Source organism: Agelaius tricolor, unplaced genomic scaffold (genome assembly GCF_023055355.1).
Source record: "Agelaius tricolor isolate 1412-34295 unplaced genomic scaffold, bAgeTri1.0.p SCAF_28, whole genome shotgun sequence".
Taxonomy (NCBI): Eukaryota; Metazoa; Chordata; class Aves; order Passeriformes; family Icteridae; genus Agelaius; species Agelaius tricolor.
Window position 1 is genome coordinate 3402365 of NW_027269288.1, and position 16482 is coordinate 3418846.

A 16482-nucleotide genomic window follows, 5' to 3' on the forward strand; every position below is an offset into this window, starting at 1 on the left:
TGATCACACCAATATATGATTTTAATTAAGCGAATGGCGGGCGAGCTGTCGTGGGGAGCAGGCGAGCAGCGATGGCTTCTTTCCATACCACTCCGGCTGCGATGATAAATCAATCCTCATGCGTTTGGGACTTTTTTTTTGGTGTTTGGTTGTTTTTTTTTTCCTTAAGCACTTTTGGGGATTTTCCATGCCGTGAGGAGACCGGGAGATGGCGGCTTCAATCCCTGCGAAGGAGAAAAGTGGTGGAAAAGCGAAGAATTAGGCATAAAACTACCCACCTTGGGGGTGTGTGTGGTGATGATGAAGGGAGGGGTGGGGGGGCATGTGGAAAGCGCAATACAGGGCCAAAACCGCTCAGCTGTGAGAGAAAAAAAATAACATTTTAGGGTTATAATTGGGGGAGCGGGGGCGAGCTGAGGTGAGGGGACAACCCGGGGGCTCCGCCATGGCCGAATAAAAATGCGCATTTCTGGCCACTTTCACATCCTTTCGCAAATGCGGCGAGGAGAAAAGGGCAGGAGGGAGGGGGGATAAGAAGAAGGTCAGGTTTCACCCGCAGCGCTTTCGCCGCCCGCCCGGAGGGGATTCCCACAGGATCAGAGCCCTCCGCTGTGCCCACACCGCTCCTCGCCCGTCCTTCCCCCCGCTCTCCGCCCGCCGCCATTTTGTCGCCTCAGAGCCGCTCCCGCGGCCCCCGCCGGGCGGCCATTTTGTGAAGCGAGCACAGGGGGGCAGCGCCTGAGGGGCCGTGAGGGGCAGCCCCGGCCGGCGCCGCCTTTTGTCACCCCAAACCCTCTTTTCTCTCCTCATTTTATCTTTTTTTTTTCTTCAGGGTTTTCTCTTTTTCCTCACGAAACACTTCGTGCTTAACTCCCCGCCTAGAGCCCCATTGCTTCAGCAAAAAACCAAGCAAACAATAAAATAAAAAACCAACATAATCAGATGAAGCAATCCAATAAATGAGATTAAAGCATATTCCCCAGCTTGGCTGTGAGGAAAAGTTTAGCAGCACGGAGAATTAATGTCTATATTATTATACACATATTTATTCCCCTTCCTTCTCCACATTTTTCCCCCAGTGATAAATCCCTGACCTCAATAATCCGCCTTGACAAATGGGATATAACCTCTTCGAAAAAGATCCATGTTTTTATTTCAATAAAACACTCACTCACACTGCTTTACTGGACATTTCATCAAAATAAAGATATAACTCAAACCACTCAAAGCCAAATCTGGGTGAAAATTGGTAATTTTCAGGAAATAGGGCTGCAGGATGCTGTAATCACTGATACGATGAAGAAAATCTGGGATATGAAATAGCAAAATCCTGCTTGCAAGTGTGTGCTCTGCGTCTGTTCATAGAAATAGGGTGGGTTGGGCTTTTTGTCCTTTATTTTATAAAGAAGCCAGTATAGCACTCACAGCCTGGTAACGCACTTGCGCACTTGCCTCATCCCTTTCCCCTCATGCTGTCAAAATCAATGTTTTAAAACTACATTGTGGCAGTGGGTGGTTCAGTTTTGCCAGGAAAACTGGGGATAAATGAGAATATTAGCATACAGCTTTTTTTTTTCTTTTTTTTTTTTTTTTTTTTTTTATTTAATACATATCTCACCTGTGCTGCATGACCTGAAGAAATCCACGCTTGGGCTGTTCCTTGTATAATCCCTGCTGGTTTTTGCCTCTCCCAGAATCAGCAGGATCAGACCACTTTTCATTTAAGAAATATAATTTTTTTTAGGCTGTGTCAAAGGCATGTGTAGAAAATAGGTCTGAATGCTCTGTGGGGAAGAACAACGCTGCAGGGAGCTGGCTGGGATGGCACTGCCATTAACCTGGGATCCAAAGGAAAAAACACCCCAGTTTTCCTGCAGCTCTTTCTATCTTATTTGAGAAAAACCATCTCCAGCACCCAGTCTTGCTCTCAGCACCTTTTCCAGCCCCTTTATCATCCCACTATCCTTGCACCACACTACAAATCTTCCATTTTCCAAAGAAACCTGCAAAAAGGTTGGGTTTTTTTTCCCATGAAGCAACACTTTAACTACTGATTCAAAACCACTACAAGCTGTGCCTGGCAGCTCCTCCTTCAATTTAAAACCTCTTTTTAAAAACCAGGCAGTCCTTTGAGTTGTAAAAAGATAACCTTTAGGCTTTTTTTATGGGACACACGGTTGCATTCCTGGGAGCAAGTTGGCCTCGCAGCAGAAGGAGAGATCAGATGCCTTCGCTGGGAAAGCCCAAGGAAATTTTATCCGCCGGCCGCACCCAGCCTGAAGTGAGGAAATATTTGCATTTGCTGCTCCTTGGAAGGCAGCCAGGTCCTTCCCGCTCTCCTCAGCCTGCCAAGAGGGATTGCAAGAGCTGATTGCAGCAGCCAAGGGCTGGAGCCATCCGGAACGCTGCCATCCTTTCTGCCCTTTGCCACTGCCACAGGGACAAGAGGAGGGACTTGGAGTGGGGTTTACACCTGGGTGGTCCAAGGTGGGCCCAGCCCCCCAAAATGTTGCTGTTCAAGGCAGGATGTACGGTTGGTTTATTTCTGCAGACCTGGGTGCTTGCAGAAGTGTTTGTCACGGGGTGAGGAGCCCAAGGACAGGCTGAGCCCCTGCAGCCGATCTGGCTTTGCTCGGCAGCGGGACAGGATCCAGCTCCTGCAGGATCTCCTGCATGCGGCTCAGAATTCCTCGAGCTCCTCCCAAGGGAAAACACGGGGCTGTGCTTTTCAGGCACAATGCTCCCCACGCCTCAGCTCGTAGCGCTTCTCCCTTTATCTGGGAAGAAGATGCCTCAAATCAACCTTTTTGTCCTCTTACCTGTGTCCGTGTATCCCTGTCCCTTGTCACCCTCCACTCCTGAAATATAATGTCAAATCTGACCACAACACATCCCTTCACCATGTTGCCAAACTCTCCAGCAGTGCCTTTCCTTTCTCCTTGCTTTCCAGTACCTTCTCCAAGGCTGCCTGTAAATAAAAGCATTTCCCTGCCTGTCTCCAGCCAAAAATTCTGCAGTCCCAGTGCCAACAGCCCATCCTGGAAGGCTCCAAGGGGGAAATACCCAACTCCTTCCCACCATTCCTCTGTGGAAGGGTAGTGCAACTTGGAATAACACATCCAAAACACCACTCAGCATTGCACTTCCATCCTCCCAAAAAACCTTGAGTGGAAAAATATCTGTATTACAAAAAGCAAGCAGCTCTTTGCCCTCCGGGCCTTCTTTTTCCTGCTCCCTTTGGCCACTGCCACATCCTTTTACTTTTTTAGCATCATTTTGATGCCAGATTTTCCTCGCAGTGCAAGAAGCTTTGGAAAGTGAGAGCTGACTTGGAGCACAGGAATTCCTTGGCATGGGACAAGGAGTTCCCACCCAGCCAGACCCAAAGCCACCAACTTACGTGACCAGGACAAACCACAACTTATTTATAAATACCTTTAAAACAAATTGTCACCTGATTGATGGCCTGGAGATGCTCATTAACAAACACTGAGTAATCAGCTTTGTAGACAGGGAAGAGTCATCAGGAAATAGTTATTGATGTGATTAATTAACCATCATTAACCCCTTCACTCATAAACGCAGCACGAGCCGGAGATGCTGTATGTGATCCAGGAGCTGCTGGTCTGGTGGTTGCTTTCTTTGTTTACAGCTCCCATTTTCCATCAGGAAAGCATTAAACATCATCTCACATGCTATTTTCTGCTCTTGATTTGTGGCTTTTTAAACACTTTCGGTTAAAAAGAAAGTTTAAAAGTTTCTCCGCCTGGTTTGCAACGCCCTCGCAAACAAAACCACTAAGCACCGGCAACATCGGTTGTGCAGATGTTGGGCACGCAGAGAAATGGTCTAATTTCTGCTGGTTTGAGGCCTGGACTGAGAGGAGATCAAAAAGCTTCCACTGGCAGAGCGATATAATCTTGGATAATATGCAGAAAGGGGGCTGTCCGTCTTTCCCAGCGTCCCGGCCCTGCGGGATGCTTTTAGCTGGAGTTTTGCTGCCTGATGGAGGAATCTGTGCTCCGGCTGCCCTCTGCCGGCTCCGGGATAGATAGTCAGCAAAAAAAACCCCAAACCACACCAAAACCCCTTTTATCAACACCACAAAACATCGCCAGATCCCATATCCACTCCCAAAAAACAACGCTCGGCTCTCTCCCGGGTGACAGCAGCATCTCCCACATCTCTACACCCTAAAATCAACTTTTATAGACCTTAGTTATGGACTAACTCTCACCACGCCTAGAAAATCCAAAACTGGCTTTTTTTTCCTTATTTTTAGACTTGGATTTGATAGGTTTGGAATGCAGGGTGGATGAAAGGAATGAGAGTTTTTAAACTTGGGGTTTTATTTAACTGCGAGTAACTAAATCAGTGCCCGCTCTCCACAGAGAGAAACATTTCAGTGAAACCCCAAGGAAGCTTGAGAAGAAAGAAAAACTACCCAAGAAAACCAAACTGGCCTTTGGAAAAAGGAGTTTAAAAAAAGAAATAAGGAATAAACCCTCCATTCCTCATTGCTGCTCTGTCAGGGCATTTTATATTTATCATGAGCGCAGAGTTGTGCTGGGACATATCCACAATTCTACACCCTGCCAACCCACTGGGTCAGGGTCCTGGGGACATGTTGGTGATGAAAACCAAGTTCTGCAGTAACTTGGGGGTGCAGCAGGCACCCAGGGTCAGCCATGGGGTGCATCCCACTGGGGGCACCCCCGTTTTGGTGCCTGGCACTGGAAGGGGTTGATGAGCTGCAGGGTCTCAGCAGGACGACTCGTTGCGCCAGTGGATGTGGCAGGACTTGCAGAGGAGGTGGTCGTCCAGGGGGTAGCACCCGTTCTCTGTCAGCTCTGGCGACAGGGGCATCCTGCAGCTCTGGGGGCAAGAGGGGAAAAGGAAGCCACCTTTTAGGGGTCCCTGTGTGTGTTACATCCTCTTTTCCCTGCAAAACCTACCAGCACTCCAAAAAAGTGACAAACTACATCAAAAGCATGCAAAGCTGAAGAAGTTCTCCAAACACATAATCATCACCACCACCACCCAATTTATTTTTTTTCTCCCTCCCCCATTACCTGTAAGATACACTGGGGGCTAAAAACCAGCTGTGGGTGCTGCCATCCCTGTGTCCCTGCTCAGCTAAGTTCAGTGCCACCCCCTTGGCTTTGGGGGCCCCCCATTCCCCGGGGCCGTACCTCACAGCGGTAACAGCTCTCGTGGAAGCTGCGTCCCAGGCACTCGATCTTGTAGGTGTCCTCATCCTCATGGGGGACAATGGGGCGCTCGCAGGCGCTGCACACCGCAGCGTATTTCCTGATGGGAGCCAAGGGGTGGCGTGAGCCCTGTGGGGTGACGGGGACGAGCCAAACCCAGCTCCCAGTGCGGGACACCCTCCCCCATGGCCAACCTGTAGTAGTCGGGCACGCAGTACACATCACCCTGCTCGTCCACAGCAAAGCTCTCAGTGCCGATAGCCCGGCCACAGGCAGCGCAGGAGAAGCAGCTGGGGTGGAAACCCTTGCCCAGGGCACGGACAATGTGCTCCGTGATCAGCCCCTGGCACTTGGCACATTTCTCCAGCGTGGCCTGGAATTTAGGGAACACATGCCGTGAGACAGCAGCCCACGCCCTAAGGGGTGTTCCAAGGGTGCCGGTTTTCCCTGAAGGAGGATGGGTACCTGGAAGCAGGTGTCACACGTGGGGCACCCGTCTCTCTGGAAGTAGCGCTGCCCAGCCAGCAGTCGGCGGCACGTGCGGCAGGTGAAGCAGGCAGGGTGGTACTGCTTCCGCATCGCCTCCACCGTCGGCTCCCGGGGCCCCAGCGCTTTGTGGCAGAAGGCACAGATGTCTGCAAGAAGCAGGGAGAGCGGCTGGGAGCTGTGTGCCTCAGTTTCCCTAAGTGGGGATGAGCCCATGCACAGCTGGGTCTCCCTTACCTCTGGAGCTGTCCCTCCCCGGGTCCCCATTCACATCCTGCCACTGCCGCTTGCCTGCTTGCTCCTGGGAAAATGTGGGTGGCTCCAATTCAGCAGGGAAGGTGGAAGGGGCCTGGCAAGCGGGGAAGGGAAAAGCCACGTTAGTTATACCCTGCAGGTGGGGAAACTGAGGCACTGGGGGGACTGCACTCTGTTATCCTCACCTGGAGGGTGGTGGGTGCTGCAAGGTCCAGTTGCTGCAGTGCCAGACCCAGCGGCTCCATGGACAAAGGCTGGGGCACTTCAGAGAGGGGCAGGACTGGTGGGGATGCAGGTACAGGGGCCACCGTGTGGGTTTCTGCAGCAACAGACAGATGTGGGGGTTTAGGGGATCAATAATGTCCAGTAACACCCCATCACAATAACACCCTGTCACAATAACACCCCAACAGCTTCGCAGCAGCGCTCGCTGACCTGCCCCAAAAGCAAATGCCATCGAAGCAGGAGGGGACAAACAGCCCCGATAAGCACCCAGCAATGGAGAGCAAACAGAGCCCGTCCCCAGGAGCCGGATCCATGCTGGGATGTGTGCAAGGATGTGGGAATAGCCCCCCATAAAATACCCCCACATCCCCTTCTGCATGCACAACCTTCAGCAAAGCATCTCCACAGCCTCCTCAGCCCCATCACCATCCTTCCACACCGCTCCAGCCCCCCATGGATGCCCCTCACCTCCGCTGGGTAACTGGGGGGGTGACAGCAGGATCTGGGGCTGGTGGGTGCCAGGGACCCCGGCACCCCCTGGCTGTGGCTCTCGCTGGGTTTTCTCCTTGGTGGCCACGTCCCTCTGTGGTGGCACGAGGGTGATGAAGATGGATGAAGCGATTCTTTTCTCTGCTTTCCCTGGCAACATCGCTGAAGCCATGGAAGGGCCGGATGAGGGGTTGATTCTAGGGAAAATAAGAAAGAAAGAGAGTAAAACTCGCAGGCACACTGGCAGCTCCTGCAGCCGTGCTGCCCTTCAGCATCAACTCGCTCCCTCCTCCCGGAAAGGAAGAAGGAACCAGTGTCCCCTCCCACGTCACAGCAATAAATGGTCTCATGCCTGGGAGGACACAGGGTACAGAGTCCTGGCGAGGCAGCAGCTGATAGCGTCCATTTTCACACCTCTGTGGCCAAATCCCACCTTTTCATAAGTATTTGCATCCCCTGTATTTCCTCTTATTGCTCCCACCCACCTGGGACTAAATTCCCCATGAGCAGCAGGAAGTACCCACCTTTCCTTTTAAAACACAGAGCTGCTATAGGATTTTGCTTTTGCAACCCCTTTATTGAAATCTTTCTACATCCCCGCTCCCTCTCTCCTTACCCCCAATTCCCTGCCAATCAATCCAGCTCTGCACATCCCCCCTTTCATTTTTCCAGGTGGGAAAACTGAGGCGTGGTGCTGTGAATTACCACGTCCCTGACACTGACATGTCCCCTGAGCAGCACCCGGCAGCCCAGGCAGGATGCACCCGACCCCGAGAAACCCTGCTCAGGAAGGAAAAGAGCTGTTTATCCAACTTCCCAAGGGGAAAAGCAGCTGGGGCGAAGCTTCCCCTTCCCAAATGGAGTAGATTGCGGGGAGGAACCCTGAGGCTTTAGTCAGGGTGCTGTGTTGGTGAAGCAGAATTCATCCCTGAGGTGAATCAGCAGCTTGGAAAATACCTGTGTGATGAGTTCCCGGTCTCATGCGGCTCTGCTCCCCCAAAATCCCACTCACGGGGGTCAGCACATTCTTTGTGGGGCAGACAGACTCCCCGAGGTGGGCGAAAAGCTTCGCGATGTTCCTGCCGGTGACTTCAGCCTCTGACTCAAGCAGGGAAGGGATTAAAGAGGAAAAAGAACCCGGAGCACTTGGCTCCCTCTTTCCCTCCCTCCCCGCCGGCTACCGGCGCTACCGGCCTTGCCCAGCTCCTCACCCGCCGCAGCCACCGCTTTTCCTCCTCCCCAGCAGAGCTGCGGAAAACTGGGGGGAAAAGAAAAGAACAACCATAAAAAAAAAAAAAAAGAAGAAGAAAAAAACAACCTAAAAAAGAAAAAAAAAATATTCTCCGGGGTTAATGGGAACCATGTGCTCATCGCATTCCTCTTTGTGCCGGGGCTGACGGGATCCCGGCGGCCCCGTGGTGGCACCCCCAGAGCCCAGAGCCCCCCCGTCCAGGGCCATCGGGGTGGCCGAGGCTCGAGGGGGGCATTAATGGGGGTCCCCCTTCCCCATGCAGCTCCATCCTGGTTTGGGGTGGCAGAGGCCACACTGGAAGGGAACCTCCCTGGTTTCCCTGAAATCTCCTAGGGTGGAAACTCAGGTGGGATTGAGGGAACAGGGCCACTTATGGGGTATCCCCACAAGCCCCAAAACTGGGATGGGATACAGCCCTCTAGAGCTGCACCTCAACTCTGTCCCCTACCCCAGGGACCTCTCAGAGGGTGCTCTGAGGATGCCCAAGGAAAAAGGGATGGGATGGGGGTACACAACGCTTGGTGTCCCACCCCGAGTGGTCCCACTGTCCTCTTGTCCCTCACCTTGCAGCCCCCCCGGCATCCCCTGTGTCCCACCGTGCAGCCCCACAGCTCCCTGTGCCCTGCCTGGCAGTGCCCTGTCCCCTGTGGAGCCGCGGCCCCACCGTGTCCCCTGTCTGGGAGCCCCCATCCCCTCCCTGGGAGAGTCCCCAGTCCCCTCCTTGGGGGTGGCTCTTGGCCCCCCTGTCTCATCCCAGGATGAGTGCGGTCCTTATCCCATCACATGGGGGATCCTGTGTCCCATATTGGGGTGTCCCCTGTCCCCTCCTGGGGGAGGGATCCCAATCCCACACCTGGGGCGGTCCCTACCTGAGGGTGGCTCCTGTCCCCTACCTGGGGGGTTCGTACCTTGCGGGCGAGGTTCTCTGCCGGGGGGGAGCGGTGTCGCCTGCCCGGAGGTGGCCCTGCAGCCTCTCGGGGGTGACCCTGTCCCCGTCCCTGTCCCCTACCTGGGGAGCCGCTGCGGGTCCCTCCGTGCGCTCCGCGGGCGCGGCGGGGGCAGCGGGAAGGCAGAGCCGCCCGGCATCACCGCCCCTTCCTCCCTCCTCCTCCTCCTCTTCCACCTCTCTTCCTCCTCCCCCCTGCCTGCCCCACAGCCCCGGGCGGAGGAAGAGGGGGGCATGTCCTTAGGGTGCCCCATTCACCCCCCGACGGCCCCGCGCTCCCCAAAGTGCTTCATGGGTGCTCCATATGCTCTGGGATTGCCCCCTCCCAGGTTTTCCCATGGAGCCCCCGAGAGCCCCCCACACCCTCAGGGCACCCAACCCCAAGGGGTGCCCCGTGAGCCCCCCATACACCCCCGGGGTGCCTGTGTACCCCAATACAGCTGAAATATCTCCATATACCCCCAGGATAACCCCTCTCCTCCAATACAGCCCCAGTTACCCCCATTCAGCTCCATGCCCAAAATGCCCCATACTTCTTCTGTGCACCCCCAGGACACCCATGTGCCCCCCTGGAGCCCCAGCATGCCCCATAAACCCCTACAGAGCCCTCAGTGCTCCGAACACCCCCAGACCCCTCCTGCTCCCTTCTGCATTGGGGGTCCGTGCCCAGGCAGCCAGAACCCCCCTCCCCAAAGTGCACCCCACCTTCACAGGGCCTGTTGTCCCCTGGCACAGCACAGCGGGCTGCAGGCAGGGGGAAACTGAGGCACAGCCAGAGGGTCACCCCACTCCATGCCTCAGTTTCCCTTCCCAAGGAGGAATTCTACCCACCTCCCTCATAAGTCTGCACTGCCACCATCCCAAGTGCCTTTCCAGCACAATGGGACCCCAGCTTGCTCTGCCCGTGGATTTTGCTGGAAAAAAACACCTTTATTTTCTGAGATTGATAACCCCTGGAGGCCCCTGACAGTGTGGCCCAGCTGCCAGCAACGACGGGACATCCATCAGCAGCCTGCAATCCCACTGGGACCAGAGGACAAACCCCAGCAGTGCTGCAACCTCGCAGAGTCCCCCCAAAAACCAGGGGCAACGCGAGCCTTCCCCCCGACCTCCTCCATCCCACGGGATGGGGTTGGACACTGTCCAGGAGCCCTTTTTGGGGTTGGACGCCGTCCAGGAGCCCTTTTTTCCTTGGTCCCCATGGGGGATCTGTGGTGGGGGATTCTGGGGTGCCCAGCGACGCCACCCTGAGTTTCTGCTGTCCGGTTCCACCGGGCTCATCGAGACGTCTCCCCCGATCCGGATCCTGCCAGGCGATCCAGGCGAGGCTGCTGGGCAAAATCCTGTGCGGGACGGGAGAGAGGAGCCCAAAGGCCTCTCAGGGTGGCCCCGGGGCTGTCCCCAGCCTCACCCCGCGTGGCACGGGGGTGTCCCCGGCCTCACCCCGCGTGGCACGGGGCTGTCCCCCTCTCACCTGCCTGCAGCAGGACTCCAGCAGCACCCCGGAGTGCAGCAGGCACCAGAGCTCCCCCAGCAGCGACACGAAGACGTGCAGGATGTCGGTCCATCGGCCCACGGTGAGGAGGAGGATGAAGAGGCCGCCCATCCGCATCACCACGGTCCGGAACGCCGCCCCCCTGCCGGTGCTCTGCCGGGACTCCTCTGCGAGGACACAGCATTGGGGGACACTGGGACCCCCGCAGCCCCAGCACGGGGACACCAAGCATGCGGCGGCTTCACGTATAGCCCATGTAGCCCCTATACACCCCATGTACCCCCTATACAGACCCACAAGCACCTCAGGTACCCCCAGGGCATCCCACGTACCCTCTGTACACCCCAGTACCCTCTGTGTACAACTGGGATATACATACACACCCCCTACAGACCCCCTGGACACCCCCTATATCTCCAGAATGTACCATATACCCCCTTACAGACCCCCAGGACACCCCATATGGCCCATATACACCCCCAGAATGTACCATATACCCCCTACAGACCCCCAGAACACCCCACATACCCCTATACACCCCCAGAATGTACCATACACCCCTTACAGACGCCCCAGGACACCCCACATACCCCTATACACCCCCAGAATGTACCACATATACCACCTGTACAGCCTCAAGACACCCCTGCACACCCCATATACTCTGCATACAGCCCCAGGACCCCCCCATCTGCCCCTATACAGCCCCAGGTGGCCCCGAGTAGCCCCATACACCCTGAGTACATCCCACACACCCCCCATTGCACCCCCAACACACCCCACACGCCCCCCAGAGCCCCCCGAGCTGGGGCATCCCCACCCACCCTGCATGTAGACGACCAGCAGGGTGTAGCAGATGCTCAGCGGGGTCCAGAAGCGCACGGCCTCGCCCGTGGAGAGGAAATCGCGGTTGATGAGCTCCACGGCGGCCAGGTCGGCCACGACGAAGGTGACGGCCAGGGCGTTGCGCAGCAGGCGCGGGATGCCGTGCCCCGCGGCCAGCAGCAGGATGCAGACGCCGCAGTAGCGCTGCCGGCTGTGCAGCTCGTACAGGGCGCAGACGTGGCGGGCCAGGCGCCGGGCGTGCAGCGCCAGCAGCCCCGCCAGCCCCGCCGCCAGCGCCAGGTTCCAGCTGCGGTGCGGAGCCCCCTCCAGCAGGAAGCTGAGGCCGCAGGACACCCCGCAACCCAGAGAGTACTGGCACAGCAGGTAGAGCTGGCTGCTGTGGGCGCCCTGCAGAGCAGAGAGGGGGGTCATGGAATCGTAGAATGGGTGAGGCTGCAAAAGACCTCCAAGATAACGAGCCCAACCGTTCCCCCAGCACTGCCGAGTTCACCTCTAATCGTGTCCCCAAGTGCCTCATCCAAACACTTGTTGAACCCTTCCCGGGCCATGACTCCAGCACTGCCCTAGGTAGCCTGTGCCAGTGCCTGAGCACCCTTCCCATGAAGGATTTTTCCCAATATCCAATCTAAACCTTACCTGGCTCAGCCTGAAGCTGTTCCCTCTTCTCCTGTCCCTATTTCTTGGGAGCAGAGCCCGACGCCCTCAGCTGTCCCCTCATGTCAGGGAGTTGTGCAGAGCCAAAAGGGCCCCCTGAGCCTCCTTTTCTCCAGGCTGAGCCCTTTTCTCAGCTCCTCAGCCCCTCCTGGTGCTCCAGCCCCTTTCCCCAGCTCTGTTTCCATCTCTGGATACGCTCCAGCCCCTCAGTGTCCTCGCCATGGAGGTCCCAGAACTGGAGGTGTCCCAGCAGTGCCAGCACAGGGGACAGGCACTGCCCTGGGGGACCAGCCAGGGGCCTCTTGCCCACCTGGGGACACCCGGCTGAGGTGCAGAGGGACCCATGGCCCCCTGCACCCACAGCCCCTCCAACCCCCGTGGGTGCTGAACCAGCCCCCAGTTTCCAGCTCCATCCACACCGTACCCCACGGTGCCTCAGTTTCCCCCATGCTGTCTCACCTTGAGGGAGAGGATGGTGGAGACGGCGCGCAGGGAGAACTCCAGCACCACCAGGGCAGCCACACGGGAGCCCACCAGGGCCAGGACAGCCGTCAGCACCAGCACCTGCAGCGGCTCCAGCAGCGGCCGCCGCGCCGCCATCGCCTCCTTCTCCGCCTGCCTCTCGGGGTTACTGGGGACAGCAGGGGGGACACTGGGACCCCCGCAGCCCCAGCACGGGGACACCAAGCATGCAGTGGCTTCATGTATGTGTACAGCCCTAGTACATCCCATGTACCCCCGATACAGACCCAGAGCACCCAGGTACCCTCAGGACATTCCATGTACCCCCCAGTACCCGCTGTGTACACCCAGGATATATACACACACCCCCTACAGACCCCCAGGACACCCCACATACCCCTGTTCACCCCCGGAATGTACCATATACCCCCTAGAGACACCCAGGGCACCCTACATGGGCCCCATACACCAAAATGGGGTGACAAGCCTTAGTGACATCCCCCTCTGTGCTGTGCAGCAGAGGCTGCAGTCCCTGCCCTGCACCCCTCAGTGCCAAGAGCCACGGCCCAACAGCAGATCCCAAAATCAGATCCCCAAAAACAACCTTCCCCCCCAGAGGGGACAAAGGGCTGGCGCTTACTTTGCACACTGGATGTAGAGATAAACCTTCAGGAGGCTGCAGAGCACCGAGACGGCGCAGGCACCCACCAGCCCTGCGGGGAAAGGCAGCAGTGGGTCACTGGTGTCCCCTGGGCTGTCCCCAGGCCACGCTCGGGGATCTCACCTTGCAGGAGCGCATCCAGCAGCGCCCAGCCCCATGCCAGCCCGGGCAGCGCTGGGAGCCAGGACCCCAAGGAAAACATTTTCTATGGAGAGGAGCCACAGCAGAGCCAGGCCCCGGCTCCAAGGTCCGCGGGGTGGAGGCGGGGAGTGGCTCCCCCCGGCTGGTAAATCATTACTGGGGCAAGCCAGGGCAGCTGGAGCTCCGGCCAGACGGGATGAGCTCCAGCTGCCCCGTGGAGGTGAAAATTAGGAGAAGAGGGATGTGATGCACATGGAGGGGGTCAGGGACAACCAGCACCTGTAACCTCCCCTCATGCCGGCACTGCCATTCTCCTCTCCACCCTGAGGCATCGCAGCATTTCAGTCCTAGCCCCCCCCATCTGTACCACCCCAAAGACCCCAAGACAACACCAAAAATAGAAAAACCTCTTTATTAACATCGGTGGTGGTGGCAGGAGTCTGTCCTACAGCCCTGGGGGCTGCTAGTGCTGAACCATGTTCCTGAGCTTGTCCCAAAAGAAGAGGCTGAGCACGGTGTGGGGGCCGAGGCGGAGGTAGACGGCGCCGATGCCCTTGTACAAGCCCAGCAGCCCCTCTTTGCTGGAGATTTGCAGGATACAATCCAAAAAACCTCGGTAGAGCTTGCCCTGGGGAGAGAGGAGCCAGCTCTGCCCCCCTGCCGGATGGGAAAAGCCGCGTGTGCCCCGTGCCGTATTCGGGATGGCCTTACCGTGCCGTCGGCGTCCACCGGCTGGTTGTAGAGACGCGTGCTGATCACGTCAAAAGGTGTCATTGTCACAGCCACAGCCACACCACTCACCATGCCCCCCGCCAGCACCGCCGCCCAGCTGCCCTTCCTGAACCACTGCGGGAAGCGCCGGCATCAGCTCTTCCCAACAATGAGAGGGAGCACGGGGGGCCGCTGGCGGCCGGATCCGCACACGTCCCGCTCACCTGGCGCTCGCAGACCCAGTCCTTGGCCGAGGCGAAGGTGGCGAGCTGCACGGCCGAGCCCACGGCCACGCGGGGCACGGCGCCCGTCACGCCCCGCCACAGCCCCACCACCCCGTGCTGCTGGTAGATGCTCTTGAAAGCGCCGGAGATGCTCTGGGGAAGAGAGGAAATTGGGGAAAACGGGAAAAATGGGAATGGTGCATCCCACCTGGCAAAATATCCCACCCCACACGAAGCCACTATTTTGGAGAGATCTCAGGGGGTCTGGGTTCTCCGGATTCGGTATCGCAGCCCCACGTGCCTGTCACACCCCCTCTGTTCTCGCACTGTTATTTTTAGCATCATTACGGGGCCAAGCAGCCAAACAACAGCTTTAAATTCCTGATGACCAAAATAGCACGGTCCCCGCTGGGGCCCGGAGCGTGCACGGACAAGGTGCCACCGAACCCTCTGTGTCCCCCCACCCCAACCCTGTCCCCACTCACCTCATGGTTGTGCTGGTGGCCCACGGCCATGGCCGACAGTGTCTGGGCTTGGAGGTGGGTCTTGACCTTGGGGGGGACAATGCCAGGTGACAAACCCCTCCAATGGCCCCGCTGGGACCGGCTGTGGTCCCCTCATTTTCTTGGCAGATTTTGAGGGGAAGTTTCAGCCCCTCAGACAGACGTGGGGGACACAGCTGAGTAGCCAAGTGGTAACTCCAGACTTTGAATCCCGTTCCTTTTACCCCTCTCTCCCAGGGCAAAGGGACCCTGCAAACACCCACTGCTGGAGCTCTGCAGCCCCAAAAAACTGCGTAAACCCTCTAAAATGGGGGGGGGGGGACCCCCACAATTTCTTCTGGGGTCATTTCCTTATGAGGGAGTTATCTGCTGGTTTCCTGAGGGGGATTTGGGGGACAAAGCAGGGGGAGAGCATGCACAGCGCAACCCCACATTTTGGGGTGGGGGGGGGATGAAGCGAAACGGGAGAAGAGAGAATGCACCAAGCCAGTGTTTATAGGATGCAGCCAAGATGCCGAACGTTTTGGGGGGGTCCCCAAAACACCCCCCTCCACACCCCACGGCCTTTGGGACGGAGCAGCACTCACCAGGTACGCGGGGCTGCCCACGATGGCTCCCACCGCCCCGGCCACGGCCCCGGCGGCCACGGTCCCGCCGGGATACCCGGTCCAGCCGGCGTCCTCGGCGTGGGAATAGCAGTAGAAGCGGACGCCGTTCATGAGCCCCTGGTAGAGCAGCCCGGCCGCCAGCCCCTTCTGCAGCCCCCGCAGTCCGTCCGCCCGGCACACGGCCACGGCCGCCCGCAGCACCCCGCGGTAGGGCCGGGGGTACGTGCCCGGGGGCTGCAGCTCGCCCTGCAGCTGCAGCCGCGTCTTCACCACCTCCAGCGGGTTGGTGAGGAAGCAGGCCAGGCAGCCGGCCGTGGCCCCCAGCACCAGGTCGGTGGCCGGGGGCACCCCCCCGGCCGGGGGGGGGCTGTTTTGGGGGGGGTACTGGAATTCCTGCAGGGAATCGGGAGGGCGGGGGGCGAGGGTCCCCGCCGCCATCCGGCACCTGCCCGCGGGGGTGGCCCCAGGCTCCACCTCCCCGAACAACCGCAGGGAAAAAAATCCAGGGGGAGCGAGAGCGAGCGAGCGCCGCCTCCTGCAAACCAACCCCCCCCAATCCAGCCCCCAATTTGGGGAAGGGATGTGGGGCAAAGGTCGGGCTGGGGGTGCGTGTCCGGCCCCCCCCGACACCGGCGCGCCCCCGGCAGCCGCGTCCAGCCGGGCCCGGTCTCACGTGATGGTGCTGCCCCGGCGCAAATAGGGAAAAGCAGGCAAAAAAAAGGGCGGTAACATTGAAATAGAAACGGAGGGAGAGGAATTTTGGGGGCGCACGCAGTCACACCCCCGCCCCAGCCAGCCGGGGGAGGAGGATGAGGACTGGAAAACTCGCTGCGCTTGTGGCCGCGGCGCGGGGGGGACTTGCAGAGGGTCTCACCCGCCTCTCCCGGGGCTTTGAAATTGGAGCTTCCCGCGAAAAACGCTGCGGGGGGTGGGGATGTCGGTGTCCCGCCCCCCGCCGTGGATTCCTAATTTTGGGCTGCGCAGGGACCCCCTGGTACCCCCATGACCGAGGCACTGCGGTGGTTACTGAGGGGCAGGAGGTGCGAACCCCCCCGTATCCCAGCCCCCTCCCCTGCCAGCGGCTGTCCCGGTATCCCCCAACACTTTCGTTTCGGTGTCAGAAGTCAAGGAGGGTTTACGGGGACAGTGGGTGATGCTGGGGGCTGGCCCCATGGCTGTTTCTTTCTCTTCTAGATTGGACTAGATCTTCTGGATCCAGGGATAAGCAAGGACAAAGCATGGAGACTCTGTGTCCTGATGGGCAGTTCCCAGTTGAAGTCACAAACGCGTCCCATCGCAGGGTAAACACTGTTG

At 58.0% G+C, this 16482-nt stretch overlaps 3 protein-coding genes across 7 annotated transcripts; all 3 read right to left on the reverse strand.

Annotated features, from left to right (window-relative positions):
• FBLIM1 (filamin binding LIM protein 1) lies at positions 1-7772 on the reverse strand. Its single transcript, XM_071449370.1, has 9 exons — positions 7623-7772; positions 6645-6862; positions 6137-6270; positions 5934-6045; positions 5676-5845; positions 5405-5583; positions 5193-5310; positions 1619-4875; positions 1-224 (listed from the first exon to the last, which is right to left on the reverse strand). Exons 2-8 carry the CDS (start codon positions 6835-6837, stop codon positions 4762-4764), a joined length of 1020 nt encoding a protein of 339 aa, XP_071305471.1. The 5' UTR covers positions 6838-6862; positions 7623-7772; the 3' UTR covers positions 1-224; positions 1619-4761.
• A 147-nt stretch (positions 7773-7919) lies between these two features.
• TMEM82 (transmembrane protein 82) lies at positions 7920-13598 on the reverse strand. Of its 2 annotated transcripts, none has more exons than XM_071449376.1 (6): positions 13530-13598; positions 12961-13033; positions 12318-12489; positions 11183-11591; positions 10338-10525; positions 7920-10206 (listed from the first exon to the last, which is right to left on the reverse strand). In XM_071449376.1, exons 3-6 carry the CDS (start codon positions 12456-12458, stop codon positions 10141-10143), a joined length of 804 nt encoding a protein of 267 aa, XP_071305477.1. In that variant the 5' UTR covers positions 12459-12489; positions 12961-13033; positions 13530-13598; the 3' UTR covers positions 7920-10140. The 2 variants fall into 2 exon arrangements, with proteins under 2 accessions (XP_071305477.1, XP_071305476.1); XM_071449375.1 differs by lacking the exon at positions 13530-13598 and adding an exon at positions 13105-13246.
• Positions 12425-16207, reverse strand: SLC25A34 (solute carrier family 25 member 34). Of its 4 annotated transcripts, XR_011682685.1 has the most exons (7): positions 15148-16134; positions 14543-14608; positions 14058-14210; positions 13834-13968; positions 13530-13750; positions 12961-13033; positions 12425-12489 (listed from the first exon to the last, which is right to left on the reverse strand). XR_011682685.1 is itself a non-coding variant. In XM_071449372.1 (5 exons), the coding sequence occupies exons 1-5, from the start codon at positions 15604-15606 to the stop codon at positions 13470-13472; spliced, it is 999 nt and encodes a 332-aa protein (XP_071305473.1). In that variant the 5' UTR covers positions 15607-16193. The 4 variants fall into 4 exon arrangements, 3 of the variants coding, with proteins under 3 accessions (XP_071305473.1, XP_071305475.1, XP_071305474.1); XM_071449372.1 differs by lacking the exons at positions 12425-12489; positions 12961-13033 and having other exon boundaries at positions 13470-13750; positions 13834-13873; positions 15148-16193; XM_071449373.1 differs by lacking the exons at positions 12425-12489; positions 12961-13033 and having other exon boundaries at positions 13521-13750.
• Positions 16208-16482: the final 275 nt, after the last annotated feature.